Source organism: Chaetodon trifascialis, chromosome 4, assembly GCF_039877785.1.
Source record: "Chaetodon trifascialis isolate fChaTrf1 chromosome 4, fChaTrf1.hap1, whole genome shotgun sequence".
Taxonomy (NCBI): domain Eukaryota; kingdom Metazoa; phylum Chordata; class Actinopteri; order Chaetodontiformes; family Chaetodontidae; genus Chaetodon; species Chaetodon trifascialis.
In genome coordinates, this window is record NC_092059.1 from 6,469,347 (window position 1) to 6,484,303 (window position 14,957).

At 42.4% G+C, this 14,957-nt stretch overlaps 1 protein-coding gene across 3 annotated transcripts in view; it reads right to left on the reverse strand.

The window, feature by feature from the left end:
• suco (SUN domain containing ossification factor) overlaps positions 1-14,957 on the reverse strand; it is a 41,664-nt gene that overhangs the window by 23,344 nt on the left and 3,363 nt on the right. For all 3 annotated transcript variants that reach the window (XM_070960324.1, XM_070960323.1, XM_070960322.1), the window contains exon 2: positions 15-135. In XM_070960324.1, coding sequence (XP_070816425.1) covers positions 15-135 — 121 coding nt within the window. The remainder of the gene's footprint in view (positions 1-14; positions 136-14,957) is intronic.

Below are 14,957 nucleotides of genomic sequence, written 5' to 3' on the forward strand. Positions count from 1 at the left end.
AAACTTCATTGCACCTTGTGTTGCGTGGAGTCCTGCTCCTGCTCCTGCTCCTGGCCTTCAGGGTTTCTGTCCCCGGGAGACTGACCTGGACCAGACAAGCTCTGCTCTGAACAAAACACATGTTGACTGGGGTACCTGCAACACAAACAGGGAAAACAAAATATCAGCACAATGCAAACTTATTGATGATCACACAAGAGGTAATCAATGCCAGTTACTGTACAAGTAGTTGCAGAAAGATGATTAAAATATATCATCATCAACGTCGCTGTTTCCACATCATGATAAAAACAGCACAATATGCTGTCAGCAATGGGCGCCTTTGAACTAAGAATGATGAAGCTGTATGACATCACATCCTCCACAGTGAAAGCACCTCCTAGAAGAGCAACTGACATAAACTCTTTGGGCAAGGGCAATGAAAATACTGAGAGCAAAGGAGGCCGAATGTGCGATGAAGATAAGCAGAGATACAAAGGGAGAGAGATGAACTCAAGGGAGGGAAAGTAAAATGATGGCAGAAAGCGGGACTAATGCAGAAAGTGATTAACCACACAATGTAAACAAAATGCCACTCTTGTTATTTGTGTGTTGCTCAAGGCAAACTGCATTGAATCATTCTTCTCTGCCCCCTCCCTCTTGATCTTTTCAGCCCGTGAGGCTTAGCAGGGTCCAGGCTATTGCTGCAGCTCATTCAGGTGTCTGCAAGTCAATCTTATTTCAACACAACTCACATGTGTGTGCATGTGAGCAACTTTCACAGCTTTGGCGAGTTTCATTTCAGCCTGTGTACGTCTTGCATACCTCCACTCAATTATGCTGAACTACTTTCAAGGCTACCCATAACATGCAGTACAGAACGGAAGCAGAACATAGCTGCTCTGTACCTGAAGTGAGCTCAAGGCCGCCAGGGCAGACGTGAAGGGGAGAAAGCTGGAACACAGACTAACCTACATTATCTCTGCCAGGCGACTGTAAAAACAGGAGCAACTTTTCAATACAGGACAGCATGTAGTCCTGATGATCGAGGGCAAAATACGTTGGAAGGGAAAGGCTAACAAGCCAAAAGAAACAAGCTGGAGTAACAGAAGACAGACGGGCCTCGAGAATGATAAGGAAACAAAACAGATGAAGACAGGGACGCAGAAGACAGAGAGACAGCTGGTTCTCAGCTGGTTACCTTATCAGTGGAGTTAAAATGAAGAGTGGAGGAAGGGAGGAGTGAAACTGAGATTTGTCTTAACATGTTCCCTCTCTGCTATGATGCTAATAGGGTTTTTCCATAACTCACCCACAAACTGTATCTGCTCAACTTCTTTGAACTTCAGTCAGCAGACTGAGTTCAACTGAAAGGCACCAACATCAAACAAAGACCTTCTCACACTCATGAGGCCAAAATTGGACTCTCAAAAATTATTAGATTACTCAATCACTGTCAAAAAAGATGAAAGACCTCTGTGACATCATTATGCAATGTGCATAAAGATGCAACACGTACACTGTTTATTTGTTTAGCTCAAAGGCATGTGTACATTATGGAAAAGCCCAAATACAAAAATCCAGCTCGGAGCATGATGACACATTGCATCAGTGGAAAAAGAAAGAAAGAAGTAACGCTCAGATAGAAACAACCATGTGATTGTGAAACTGGAGCGGTTACCCTTGAGCGGTCAAATATTAGAAGTGAGCAGGACACATGGGCAGTCATGTTAGCGCCCTGTCAGCCCGGCCGTCAGGAGGAACAGAGATGAGCAGGGAGCACTAACACTCACTATTACATAGAGAAAGCCATCTGTGCAAGTCAGTGTGCTGCCACTCAGAGAGCCTCTCCATCTGGATTCTGTTCATTAACATTTGAGGTGATTGAATGACGAGATAAAAGATGACAAGAACATCCAGCTGAGACTTAATTTGTAAGAGGATCTTTTGAAAGCTGAGCTGTATACCCCATCAGATTTATGAGCAAATGACAACTCAGCGAGACAAGTTGTTAATCCAAATATTGAAGCTACTTCTACTCAAGTTGACATGCAAAATATTGAATTTATTAGTTTTCGGACAAGAGTGTTGACACATTACTGAAAAGACTGCTGTGTACGCTACAATAAAAACAACTGAGGCACGGTAGGGAATTTAATACTGCTGCCATTTTCATTGTTGATTTATCTCCGATTTATCGCCATCAGGTTGATCATGAGTGCAAAATGTCGCGTCTAAGAAGAAACCCTCGCTCCTCAATTCTGAGAGGCAGCTAATTCCGACACATGACGCAACATTTACTGATGTTTTGTATCCCGACACATGATGAAATGCATGCATACTCCTACACCTGCTAACACCATACACGCTTTCTCGTAAAAGGCTAAGAGTGGCCACAAAGCCAGTGAGGGAAACCTAAGAGCCAAGCAGTGCACAAATCCTAAGGAGTAAAAATGAACCATGGGCTAATATAGGCTCCTGGCTAAACTTAGCTTTCCATAGCCTTAAACTATGTGACTGTGTTGCGTTTCAGATGCCTCCTTGGTCCCCCACCTGTGCAGGGAAGACATCCTCCGCATGTTACTGAAGAGGACTCACGCAACATTATGTAACGCACCGCTATGAAAATGAAATGCCGGCAAATTATGGTGATGACATGCGATCCTTGCACAACAGAAATGATGACTAATATCAAGCCTATATTTTCGTTTTTTTACATAGTAGTGAAAATATTTTCCAGAATATGACTATTCAAGACTATGAAAATGTACTCTTTTTATATGGAAAGGAAGGAAAGGCTAACGTGGAGGCATTTGGATGATAGCGCAACAAAAAATTGTGAAAAATCTGATTCCTTGATGGAGCAGTGAATGCAACTTTCAGCCTCCTTCCATATCGCAATCGCATATACAACATCTCACAGCGCTTCAAATGAGTCTGTAAATCCTTTGAGATATTCAAACATTATTCATAACTTGACCTGCAGACAGTGGATAGATAAAAAAGTATATCAAAGTATCGATACTTTTGACAGCCTTAGTTCATTTATGCCTTATCTCCAGACACACTAAATGTATCCACTCTCAGGTGATAAGTCTGTTGAATCCCAGCTGAGTTACTCTAAACAGCAGACAGATCATTATTTAGTCTGAATGTAAATCCTACTGCTGGAATCCATCCTTCTTTGGTCAGAACTGTGCAGCTGTAAGGTGCCTACAGGAAAAGTGCTCTTAGTGCGGATCTCCGTTGAATATTTGGGTGATCTGTTTACTCACTTGCTGTTTACATACTCCAGGATGTCAGTACAGGCCTCTTCGCACAGGACAACATAAAGCCTTCGGGCGGCTTTAAAAATTCCCCATAAGTCTCACATGATCTGAATTTTACATCAAGGTCTCATCGTTCCTGCATGTTCTCCGAAACAAACCGAAGTGGTTTCACTGTGTAGTTTCACAGTGTCGTTTCAAAAAAAGCACCTGAAAGTGTTGCACCGAGACACTTAAACACAAAACAGAAAACATTTCCACATTAAAATGTCCATGAAGAGCAGACCTATGTCATATATTTTATTGAGTTGGGTAAATTATCCCAAATGTTTCAAACAACGTTCAAACCCCAAGACTTGTAATTTTATTGAAGGCAAGTTGCTTTTGATTTGGATGCCTCAAAAGGCGACACGGGAGATGAGCGTGAGGAAGGAGGTCAGCGAGCATGACTTAATGTAACGTGAATAAAACTTTAATACATTTCCTCTTCTGTCTGAGTCACCTCAAATAGATTTTCATCAGCAACGGAGACAACATCTCTCGCTACTTGTAATCAGACTACATGCACATATAATTCACTAAATTCTCAAAAGGTATGTCATCTTAAATGTGCATTTACAGTTGTTATTAGTTACTAGTCAAACTGACTGATGGAAATATTTCATTAAAGGCAGAATGAGTAGAAATTGTCAATTTAGTTTGGTAAACGTAACAGCCAAAGTTGCTGCTTCCTCCCCTGTGAACATCCTCCCCTTTCTGCCTTTAATGACCAGTTATGTTACCAAATTTTACTCATTTTTTAAAAGGCCTTCAGTCTCCCGGATAAGAGGACGCTTGTGTAAATACACATGACAAACAGATGACATACCACATTGCAAGTTTAAGTGAACACGTCACAAAGTAAACAGCCCTGAACAAATGTCCGTGATGATGGATGCAAATCTGACCAACTTCCGCTACGTGACTCATTGAGGCAATGTTTGGCCAGAACCTGCTGAGTAACAGGGTGCTATTCAAATAATGTAAATTCAAATACAGGGATTAAAACATGTGGAACAATTCAAGACCATAAATGCCCTGTACTGTAAAACAAGCAACGGCCTGCCACCCTCGGTGTTGACATTCCTCCTATAACATGGAACAAAAGAAGAGAAGAAGAGAGAAAAAGAAGCGAAAAGGGGGGCTGATCTGAGAGGACTTGCTTTGGGGGTGTGATCTGACCCACTTTTTAATTCAAATGATTATGCAATAGTGGGAAGGGAAACCCACAAATGGAGAGAAACACAGAGACCACTGACCAAATGTGGAAGTGTGCAATCTATGTTAAATACCAGCAGTGTGTCGACGCAAGCTAACGAAGGAAGAGCCTGAGGCGAGACTAATGAGTCAGCTGCCTGCAAATACACTCTTCCTCATTCTCTCTCTACCCCCGTTTCCTGTCCCACTTCAAAAGCACCTGGGGATTTTAAAGAAGTTTCTCCCGTCTTTTACGCTCCGTCTTCTCTGGCTCCAAACGGCTCAGTCATTTTGTTATATTCAAATAAGTGCTGAAGAGAACATTATCAGCTCGTTTGCCACTCGTTACAGAAGCATGGGAGCCACAAAACGGCTCCTCTCAAGCTCTGATGGAGTCTCTGTGTTGCTTGAGGACATGACGACAACCTGAGCATAACCTTTTGAAATCTCTCTACTTTTTCTGCCATTATACTGCCGATGCACAATAACACAGCTTTGCAGACGCACACAGACACACTGGCTGCATGTGCTGATACACTGTCTCTGCCGGTTCCGAACAGCCAAATCCCCTGATATTTCCTGTTGGCTTTAGGACCATTCAGATCCACGAGACGTGCTGTAAACTAACTGCACTGAGCTGTACCAACTGACTGGGTTGACACAGAGCAGACGAAACTGCAGAGACAACAGGCTGAGGATAGATTCATCTGCCGGCAGCGAGTCAAATATTATCACCAGCTGCGTGGCATGCAAACGGGGCTGTGATCTCTCCTCAGGCAGGATGTCTGCCTGGTGACTAAAAGATTTCAGAGGCATCTAGCATGACAACACATGTGAATTTGTGTCCTATAGCCTTACTGCCTCTGACATCCGTCCCTGTGGCTCTTTAACGGTTTGACTGGGAGAGATCCAGAGAGCTTTGTCACTCCCCCCTCTCATGCACACTCATCTTTGTCACAGCATGACACTGCAACACACAAACGATATAACCTGAACCAGGACAGATTATTTGCTACCTTTCCCTCTCCTGGCCTAAATCTCAAATCAGCTTGTTGCTGCTTATTATATATACTCTCTCTCTCTCTTACACACACGTGCACGCACACACATAGCCTTTAACGAACTGACAGCATGTGATGGACACTAAGCCTTCACCCTCCTTAACTGTCTTAAATTACTTAAACTGTGTCACTATGTCAGCTGTTGTGAGGAAACAGAGATAGAAAAACAAATGCGCAACAAGAGGAAGGAGTCACAAACACCAGTGCAGTGAGTTAGACAATGGAGTATATGTTATTATGTCCTTGATTATGATTTAACGGGAATGTTCAGTTTGTCTGTCCTGAGGCAGAGGACAGTCGTGTGATGTTTTTCACTGAAGTTCAGATTATTCTTGATGTACGATGCGTGGTGCTGTAAAATGAGCTAATAGTGGGAGAAAGGCCAATGGAGGACGGTGTGATGATGCAGTGAGCTAGTTTCCCGACACATGTGCTTGGAGACAACACACACATGCGCACATAATGAAAGGCCAAATAAATCCAGCTGTTTTTTCACAGAGCAACATCTAGGAGAAAAAAATCCTTCAAGCCGACAGAGAATAAACACAGCACTCACAGTCCTACGCATACAGACTCGGAGGGGGGAGGTGGGGGGAAAAAGAGCTGACAGAGAATCTAGGATCCACGTGGGCAGAGGTGGATTGTGGGGCAGGGAGACGTGCCAGGGCTTGCCAGTAAAAGTAGGCCAGCGCATCTGCCAGGCAGACAAAAACATGGCCTCGCTGTTTGAGGAAGGGGGGCAGAGCCTAAAAGCCCAGCCTTAGAAGGCTGAGCGTGTTTGTGTGTGCAGGTTTGTGTGTGCGTTCTAATTTCCCTCCACATTGAAGCATGGAATAATGTCGAGCAGCAGTTTGTTCAAAAGCCTGCTGATCCTCCATAATCCTCTCCACTGGTGCATCCTTGGGGCAGCTAGGACACAGTGGCTGAACTGGTGAACAGCACTGTAACTCTCCCACATGGAGTGTGGAATTCAGCTCAGGCACCCAAAGGCCTCACAGTGACCAGTTACAGTGAGTTATGTTTGCTGTTGAAGCACATAAAGAGCAGTTTCTCAAAGATTTTTTCACAAATATCCCCCCTTTCAAAACATTTCCTATCTTGAATTCTTGCACTCATGGAGAAACTGCTCTGTGGTTTCCTCTTCCAGTGATAGCTTTGACGTCCAAAATACAAAACACAGATTCAGAAACAACTGCACTGCAATCTGATGTTCTGCTGACTGCGGCACATTTGGCTCATACTTTTTGTCCATCTGACCACTTTCTCAGTCCATTTACTGGAACTATTTTGGTCTAGGGCCTGGGCAGAAGAGACTGATACCGACTACTGACTTCTCAGCAATAACCCATTTATATTTTTTTAACCAGCTAATTATTTACCAGCAATCAAATGGTCAATGCATCTTTACTGTACTTGGACAGAGTTTAATGCTTCATCGCAGTTCACTCACATTTCCAACCAATCAATAACTCAGAGGCGCACAGGAGCAGCTGGTTTTGAGACTCAGCGGGGTCAAGGGAAAGACTTGAGAAGTGCATGTTCACCTCTTCTACCTTGATGCTGCAGATGCATTAGCCCCAGAGCTTAGCATTGCTGCCCTATTTGCTAATCTTCTTCTGGAGGAAGTGATCAAAGGCACTGTTAGTGGTGGAGTGGCGGGTTCATTTCCTTAAGTGCTGAAATGTTGTGTGCTATATAGGAGGAAGAGAGGCACACTCCATATAGTGTATCCCATCTAAAGAATTATGACCCCAGGCCTGTTCCTGGCACCAGGATCTGGGTAGTTACTGAGTACCACGGAGCAAGATATCAGTCCTAACTTGCCCAAAACTTTAAGAGTAATGCTTTTGTTTGCACTGACTTTCAGGCTTTGGAGTAAAACCATCTAGGGCTGGCCAATGTAAACATTTTCAAACCGGGTTGATTTTGAGCCAAATACCGAATCCGATTCAGTGAATTAAGAGTTCATTTCAACAAATCCAGAGGTAGTGACGATTGTTGGAACAGTGGAAAGACGAACCAAGAAGGTTTGTGCGCCGTTTGAATGAAGTGTGTTTTACGATGATAAAATTACTGTTTCTGTAAAGGAGTCTGGTGGGTTTCCGAGAGTGATATAACGGCTGTTTCTGGGTAGACAAATGGATCTTACTCTTTAACAAAAAGGTCTCACTCTGTAAGGATCCTTTCAATAACATTGTCAGACACTTCGAGTGCTTTAAGCAAACGTACATTGATGGTGCGCAAACAGCCGGAGGGATTTCATTGCAGGCCGTTTTGTGTCTCAATAAATACTGGAAAAAAATTCAAAAACTCATGTCTCCATTAGCCACTTGAACACAAAAACGAAAAAATAAATCATGTTGTCATATTAGTCATTACTAACTCACACACCATTACGCACAGTTATCTGATGTAGGCTACTTTTTAGGGTACGGTTCAGTAGTTTTGTATAAAATCAAACCGGTTTAAGCTCGTACATCAGATTGGACAGGCAAAACCAGAAGCGACCCAACCCTGAAAGCATCCTACTTTCTTTATCTTTTTCTCCTCAAGAATCTAGAGAACTACAGAGCTGTCCTGAACTGTTGGGAGTCCCCAGTAAGTGCAAAGAGACTGGACAAGTATAAAGGCATATGAACAAATATGAACAAACTATGAAATAAAACAAGGAACCAGGTTCAAAATTCTTTTGGTTCATGTCCAGCATAAAATTGCTTTAACAACATGTGCACCCATTAACTCATTTCCAGGTATAAGTATCTGAGAAACCAGTCAATCCAGATGTGTCGTGATGAGGCAAGTTTTTAAAAGATGACATGTACCAAGATCCTTTGGTGCCCGAAAGAGCAAAACATTTAACTAAATCTTCATGTTTCAAAATACACACATATGCTCAAACATCAACACGCGCAGATATTGAAAGAAATGATATTAATTTAAATCATGAGCTCTACTTAAATGATTTGACTTACTGTCTTTATTTCAAACACAGAGCCTGTCTGAAATGATTTCAGGTCACAGTACACAAGCTTAACATACGAATCCACCAGCTGCATTTACAGAATAAATAAATTAAACTGGGTGATGTTATATAAGCTTGGATTCAACCAACGGAAAATCAGAGTGCCTACAAACTGATGTCATGATGGTGTTTGAAGCGAACCTGATTGGTGGCTTGCTTATTGTTAAAATGCCATGCTAATAAACACACTGGGACAGGCCCAGGAGTTCCCGGCAGAATGACACCACACCATCCTGCTTCTTCTTAAAGCCACATGATAACAATTTGATAAAACACTTGACTCCATCTCATACAATGAAAGGCCTCATACTCTTATAATCCACCCTAATTTAGGCTATTTGTAAAGCTTGTTTGACCTTCTGATCTAGAAGGATCCTTCTTTGACTACACTGGCTCTGTGACGCACATAAATCCTTCTGAATTTTACACAGGAGCCTTTCTCTAGGACGTCGACTGAATGAACAGACACACCTCTATTTGCAAGCAAACCTGTAGCACCAAGTAGGCCAAGTCACATGGTGGAAGAAAGACTGCTCCTCCTGCAGGGTCATGCTCACCCAACATGTCTGCAGCCCACTGACATTAAAGACTTTTTCAAAAACCAGAGACAAAACTGCATGTTGTTCACTAAATCATCGACGCAACAGTTCAGATAATATAATCAAACCTCAATAAACACAACAATAGCACCAAGTGAGGTACATAAATATTATCTGCACTGTTCAAGTGCACATGAAAGTGATAAGACTGTCTGGCAGACAGGCTCTGGGCACAGACACCCTGAATCAACTATGCTGTCAATGCAAACAAGCCTAAGACAAAGAAGTGTCGCGTTTGATCAATTCTTGGAGCAAAGAAATAGATTTGTGTTTTGTGTTCCCTCTAGAACTGCTGGCATGCAGTGATTTTGTTTCATGATGAAATGGGAGTATTGTGTTTAAATTGACTGGATTTAGGACTCACGGTTCAAAATTATGCCTATGAGACTTAACTAAAAGACTAAAATCAACTGATCTGAGCAACATATACTACAATTTGGGAAGACCCACAGTACATTTTGATTTCAAGCATTTTAAAATAAAATTACTGCAGTGGGAGTTTTGATTAATATTATCATAGCAGAGATATGAAAGACCTCAAAAGCTTCATTCTCAGGGATAATAAAACCAGTTTATATCTTACATTCATTTAAGTTACTGCCTGCATAACATTATATTTCTCAGGAGCCAAATTAAACACATTCGCTACTTCCGAGCCAGAAAACACACCCATAGTCAAAGTACGGTGGCAACAGTGAAGCTGTGAAGCCCTGCAGTTGCCCCAGTCAGACGGGGATCAAAGAGGCTTGGGAATGTGACATCAGGAGCATCGGCACAGGACAATGGGACTGAAGGACGCAGCCATGTGATATAATGTAATTTGATAGGAAAAGCCACTTGGCCAGTGTGGGTTTGCATGGGTGGGCGTGGATACAACAATACACAAGCTTTCTTAGTGTGTACGCATCAGCAGGCACAGCAGGAGAACAAAAATTCATCAAACATTCACCTCAGTACGCAGTGTACCAATCTGCTGCAGCGTGGCAAAACATTTACATCAACCATACTTACTCCAAAGCAAACAGCGGCCTCCTGATGGGCGAGGAAACAGCATGTTTTTAAGAAGAAAACGAACAATTCATTGTACTAATACAGCTGGAACTGCATATGTAGCACATCTAAGCCTACTGTAGATACATCGCCTCTTTGATCCTGATGTCTGTTACAAATCTAATTATTTTGGCCCCTGAAATAAGATAATGGGATTTTGCATTCAGGCGGTGGCTTGGGGTAAGTAGATTTGATGGCACTGGCGTGTCATCATCTGAAAGCTTAAGTAAAACATGCCCATGTGAGCTTTAGAACACAATGTTCTTTTGGAGCCCTACGCGTCAGTGATGGACAGGAATCACGCCATACATCGCCCTCCCCCAGACAGCAACATGGCACACGTACACGCAAACAGTCGCACACTTGCTGCTTTAAAGACGGAAGCATCAGCGAAGACAAAGAGAGGAATAGACCACCACACGCAGTAAAAGCATAGCCAGTCAGTAGCTGCAAAAGGTAAACAGTAAAAGCAGAGCCGGTGAGGGGGAGGGGAGGAGAAGAAACCAGAGCATTTTCAGAAAGGGAAAATAGTGCCTTTCTCCGAGAGGGCAGGAAAAAGCAAGGCAGTCTCTGATTTAATGATGAATGAAACTAAACAAAACTCAGTATATACATTATCCAGCTATCCAAAATATCTCGAGATGCATTAGAGCAACTTGAGCAGGAAATTTTTCACACCTTAAATTGATTGAGACTGACAGCATACAATTAGAGACCTGGTAAACCACTTGCGCTGCGCTGTTTAACCACACACAAAAAACTACACTACATTACTGTTCTGACCCATGTCTCCATCTTCAACGCCTAACAAACTCCACCCTCAGTATACTCTTAACTCGCTCAGTAAACAGTGGCAGTTTCATTGTGGGTAGCACTGACAAGAGCTTCAGGCTACTGGCCTGCATTCAACTCTCACTGCATGCCAACCCACAGTATTCCCAGAAAAATATAATGTGAGCAACAAGATCCTGCAAAGACGTTCCTGCTGCCAGAAAATAAAGCAAAGAGTGTCATAATTGAGTCTTTTTGAGAAGTGGTACTTATGGGGCTCACCGCAGAAAACTGCAAGCTTTCCAACAATTCGTGCCATGCTCTTTTTGTTGACAAACATTTAAGAAGGGAATGCCAGTTTACGGCACAGTACAACATATGTTGATGTGCAGAGTGCAAGGTTGACCAAACAGGACACTTCAGTTCCTACTGAGCTCTCTTCTGAGCAAAGGAAGTGAGAGACAAGCTGGACACAAAGCTGAGACGGACAACACTCGATCCTTTGTTACATCTGCTTTTCGTTTTAATTTAAAGGCCAGAAAAAAAACCCTCATCTAATGAGAAGAGACCAAGTGCTTTCCACTATTCTCCAACTGTCTTCATTCAGCCTTCATTCAATAAACACTCTCCCGATCAAATCTGTTTACCACAAATATTTTTTTTCATCACCCAGCCCTACCTGTTACACGCTCTCCTCAGATACCTTCACATACTCATTTCACCTAACACCTCCTCAGGTGTTGGTTCACCCTGACTACTTCATATTAGTCATATTGGAACAAGTGCCAGCATAAACCATGAAAGGGATAGTTCGGGCTTTTTGAAGTGGTGTTGTATGAAACAGAAAGCAGTACCGGCACAGAGGCACAGCGATGTGCTGTTGTTGACAAGGTCCATGGCAAAATGGATTTCATCCCCTGACAAGAAGGCCCACCTGAAATGATCACTCTCAGTTTAAGTGTATGCTATATTTTGAGTATATTCAGCCCTTTGGTGTTATATTTCCATCTTACTATGCATACATGCAACTCTGTCTTGCACTGTATAATGCAACAAGGTCACACTTGCAGCAGTTTGTGGAAGTGACAACAAATACAAGAAACTGAAATTGAAATTTGAAATGAATACAACAACGGCATTAACGAGAAACCGGTCACTGTAGAGACGAGCGGAAACTCTTATGAACCAGATTACTTCTGTGGAAACTGGAGGAAACTAGAAATTGGAGCATTTCTTTACAGGTTGTTTGGTAAGTTGTTTTATCTATTTGTAGGTATTTACTGCTTTATTACATGATTATTAAGTAGAAACAGTGCCCTTATCTGGCTAATTTAGCGATGGTCTGGACCAGTATTGTTAGCAGTTGAGTGCCAAAAGAAAGGGCTGTCTGACACCAAGGTAAGGCAGTGAAAACATTCTAAATATAGTGCACACTTAAACTAACATTGATTATTTAAGGTCATTTAAGGTGGATAATGTTTTGCTTCTGTCCTGGCACTGTCTGCTTCCCCAAACCAGGGGCATGCTGCCTGCCATCTACTGCAGGTAATACGCTGATTATTGACAAGTAGTGTGTTCAACCACACTTCAGAAAAACCAAACTATCCCTGTAACACACAGAAAGATGCAGCAGGCAGACAGGAAGGCAGGAGAGCTCAATGTGTTCAGCCGTCTGCATGGCCAATGGGCAGGAACAATGGTGGGCTCTGGAGTGCCAGTCCAGCTCTGTCTCCTCACACAAAACCAGAGCTGCCAGCCTGCAGTGCTAAACTGGCCTGTTACAACAACAGAAAGATGGACTCTCAGTTACTGAGCCTCTGGTCTCTAAGCCAACAGGCGAGAAAAGGGGAAGTTTTATTACTAAATTTTAAGCCAGAGACTAACAGGGTATAATGCACCCACTGGCAGCTGATTAGACCCAGTCTGTCTGTCAGACAAATGGAGGAGGTCAAATGATTTATACAACAAATCTGTACATTTAACAACCCGATCAACTATTGACACAAGCAAGTCATTTGTTTTATGATCTAGCTAAAAAAAAAAAAAAACTACACCTAATGACAAGTACCTGTTTGATTTCCCAAGACAAAAAGTAATCTTCAAATTGCTCCTTAAATTATTTGGTCAGTCAATCAAAAATAAAGACAAAGAAACTCAATTTTATATCACAAAGGACACATAATAAAACAGACAAGCAAATGTTTCTCCGCCTCTTCACTTGACAATTGATTAAATTATCAATTGACTGCTGATTAAGTAATTGATTGACTAAGCTCAGCCCTGATCTGTTTTTGAAATTGAGTTGTGAAAATGCTGACAGAAACAACATCATTATCTGGACGTCTTTGATTAAACTTCGACAAGAGACGTTTGCTGGCTGAGGAGGTCGACTTCAGTTTTTCTGACATGTAGGTCAAATGTCATATTTGTTCTGACAGATAACCTTGTGGGGTTTTTGTTTTGCTTTAGAAACACATCAATGTCCATTCATTGTAAAAGAAAGAAAAAACGAGTACCTTAGATATCATTCATTTGAGGGTTGAGATATGCATCTTTGCTCAGAAAGTTAGTCAAGAAAGGATAAAACAGGCCAACATGACACATTTCAATTTGTGTGCATTAATTTAACCTTTTCCACGATTTATACTGCAAGATAAAACAGTGAGTTTCTAATACACAGCACTGGTTCAGACTTGAACGCAATGTCATAATCAGGGCGTCTTATTCATGCTTCTGCGGGTCCACAGCATGACAGTACGGTATGTGGGTGCTTATGCATAAGTAAGTATAAAGGTGAATTAGTCATCTGCAACTCATTAGAAATTAAAATCAACAGTGTCCTTCAGACAACATAAAAGACAACATGAAACATGACTGGCCGATGTCTCTCTATACCTCTGGGATGGGTTAGGCCACTTATTGACCCCTGATCATCCATCCAGGAGGACAATACCAGCGCAACAAGAACAACAAAGACATTATGTAATGATGACAGAGCTAAGAGGGGGGGAAAATGAGCACGTACAGACACGCCATGTAAATCACAGAGCCATACAGTATTATAAGACCATTAAAGTTACAGCGAGGCATGCTGGGTAAAAAGAATAGCTGGGAGGCGATGAGATTCGAGAGGAGACTATAGTAAGCAACATCGTCCTGTCCTGAGGCTCGCTTTGTTACCTTCCATTTTACCTTGGAGTTCAACCCCCCCCTCCCCTCTCATGGCTGGGATTGCCAAAAACCCACACAGAGCCTTCTCTGTTGCTCTGTCATTGACTCTCAGCGGCCAGTACAGGTGCTGGTCAGTGTCGACGGGCGGAAAATACAAGCAGCGCTATCAGTGGCAGCAGGGGCCATTACTGCACATGGGCAACACGAGGAGGATCTACTTATGCAACGAAGTGCCTCAAAAAGGGAACTTTTACAATGTGGGCAGAACACATAGTTCTTTTAACGAGAGGGTCCTCCAGCTATGCTCAGGCTTCTGTCTTTGCATGGAAAGGCTCACAGCAAGTTATAGAGGATGGCATTCAGACAGGGGAGCGCACAGTCAAGAAATATTTTTAAGCCTTTGCTTACTAACAACAATTTCTCAACACTCCACAGTGTGTGTGGTGAAGGGGAATTTACCTGATGCTATATATAATCAGCTCCATTAGAGTGCTAACTCGCTATGAACTTTCCTTTGGGGGGTTTTTATAGCCTGGTTATGTAAGATATTTTTGCTGCAAAACACAGGTTAACACACGGTTTGGAGCCTCATCTGGCAACAGAAGGCGAGTGAAAGTTCGTATAGACCACCTCACCCTATAGAAGATCAAGGAAAGAAAACAGGTTGGACAAGCAAAACCCTGTGGTGTCCTCTTACTGTGCTGGTGTCAAAACATACAGCACAAACATTAAACACCTCTTTGGGTATAATAAGCAGAAGCACACAACACACCACAGTGCTCTAAAGCAATTTCAACTGCAG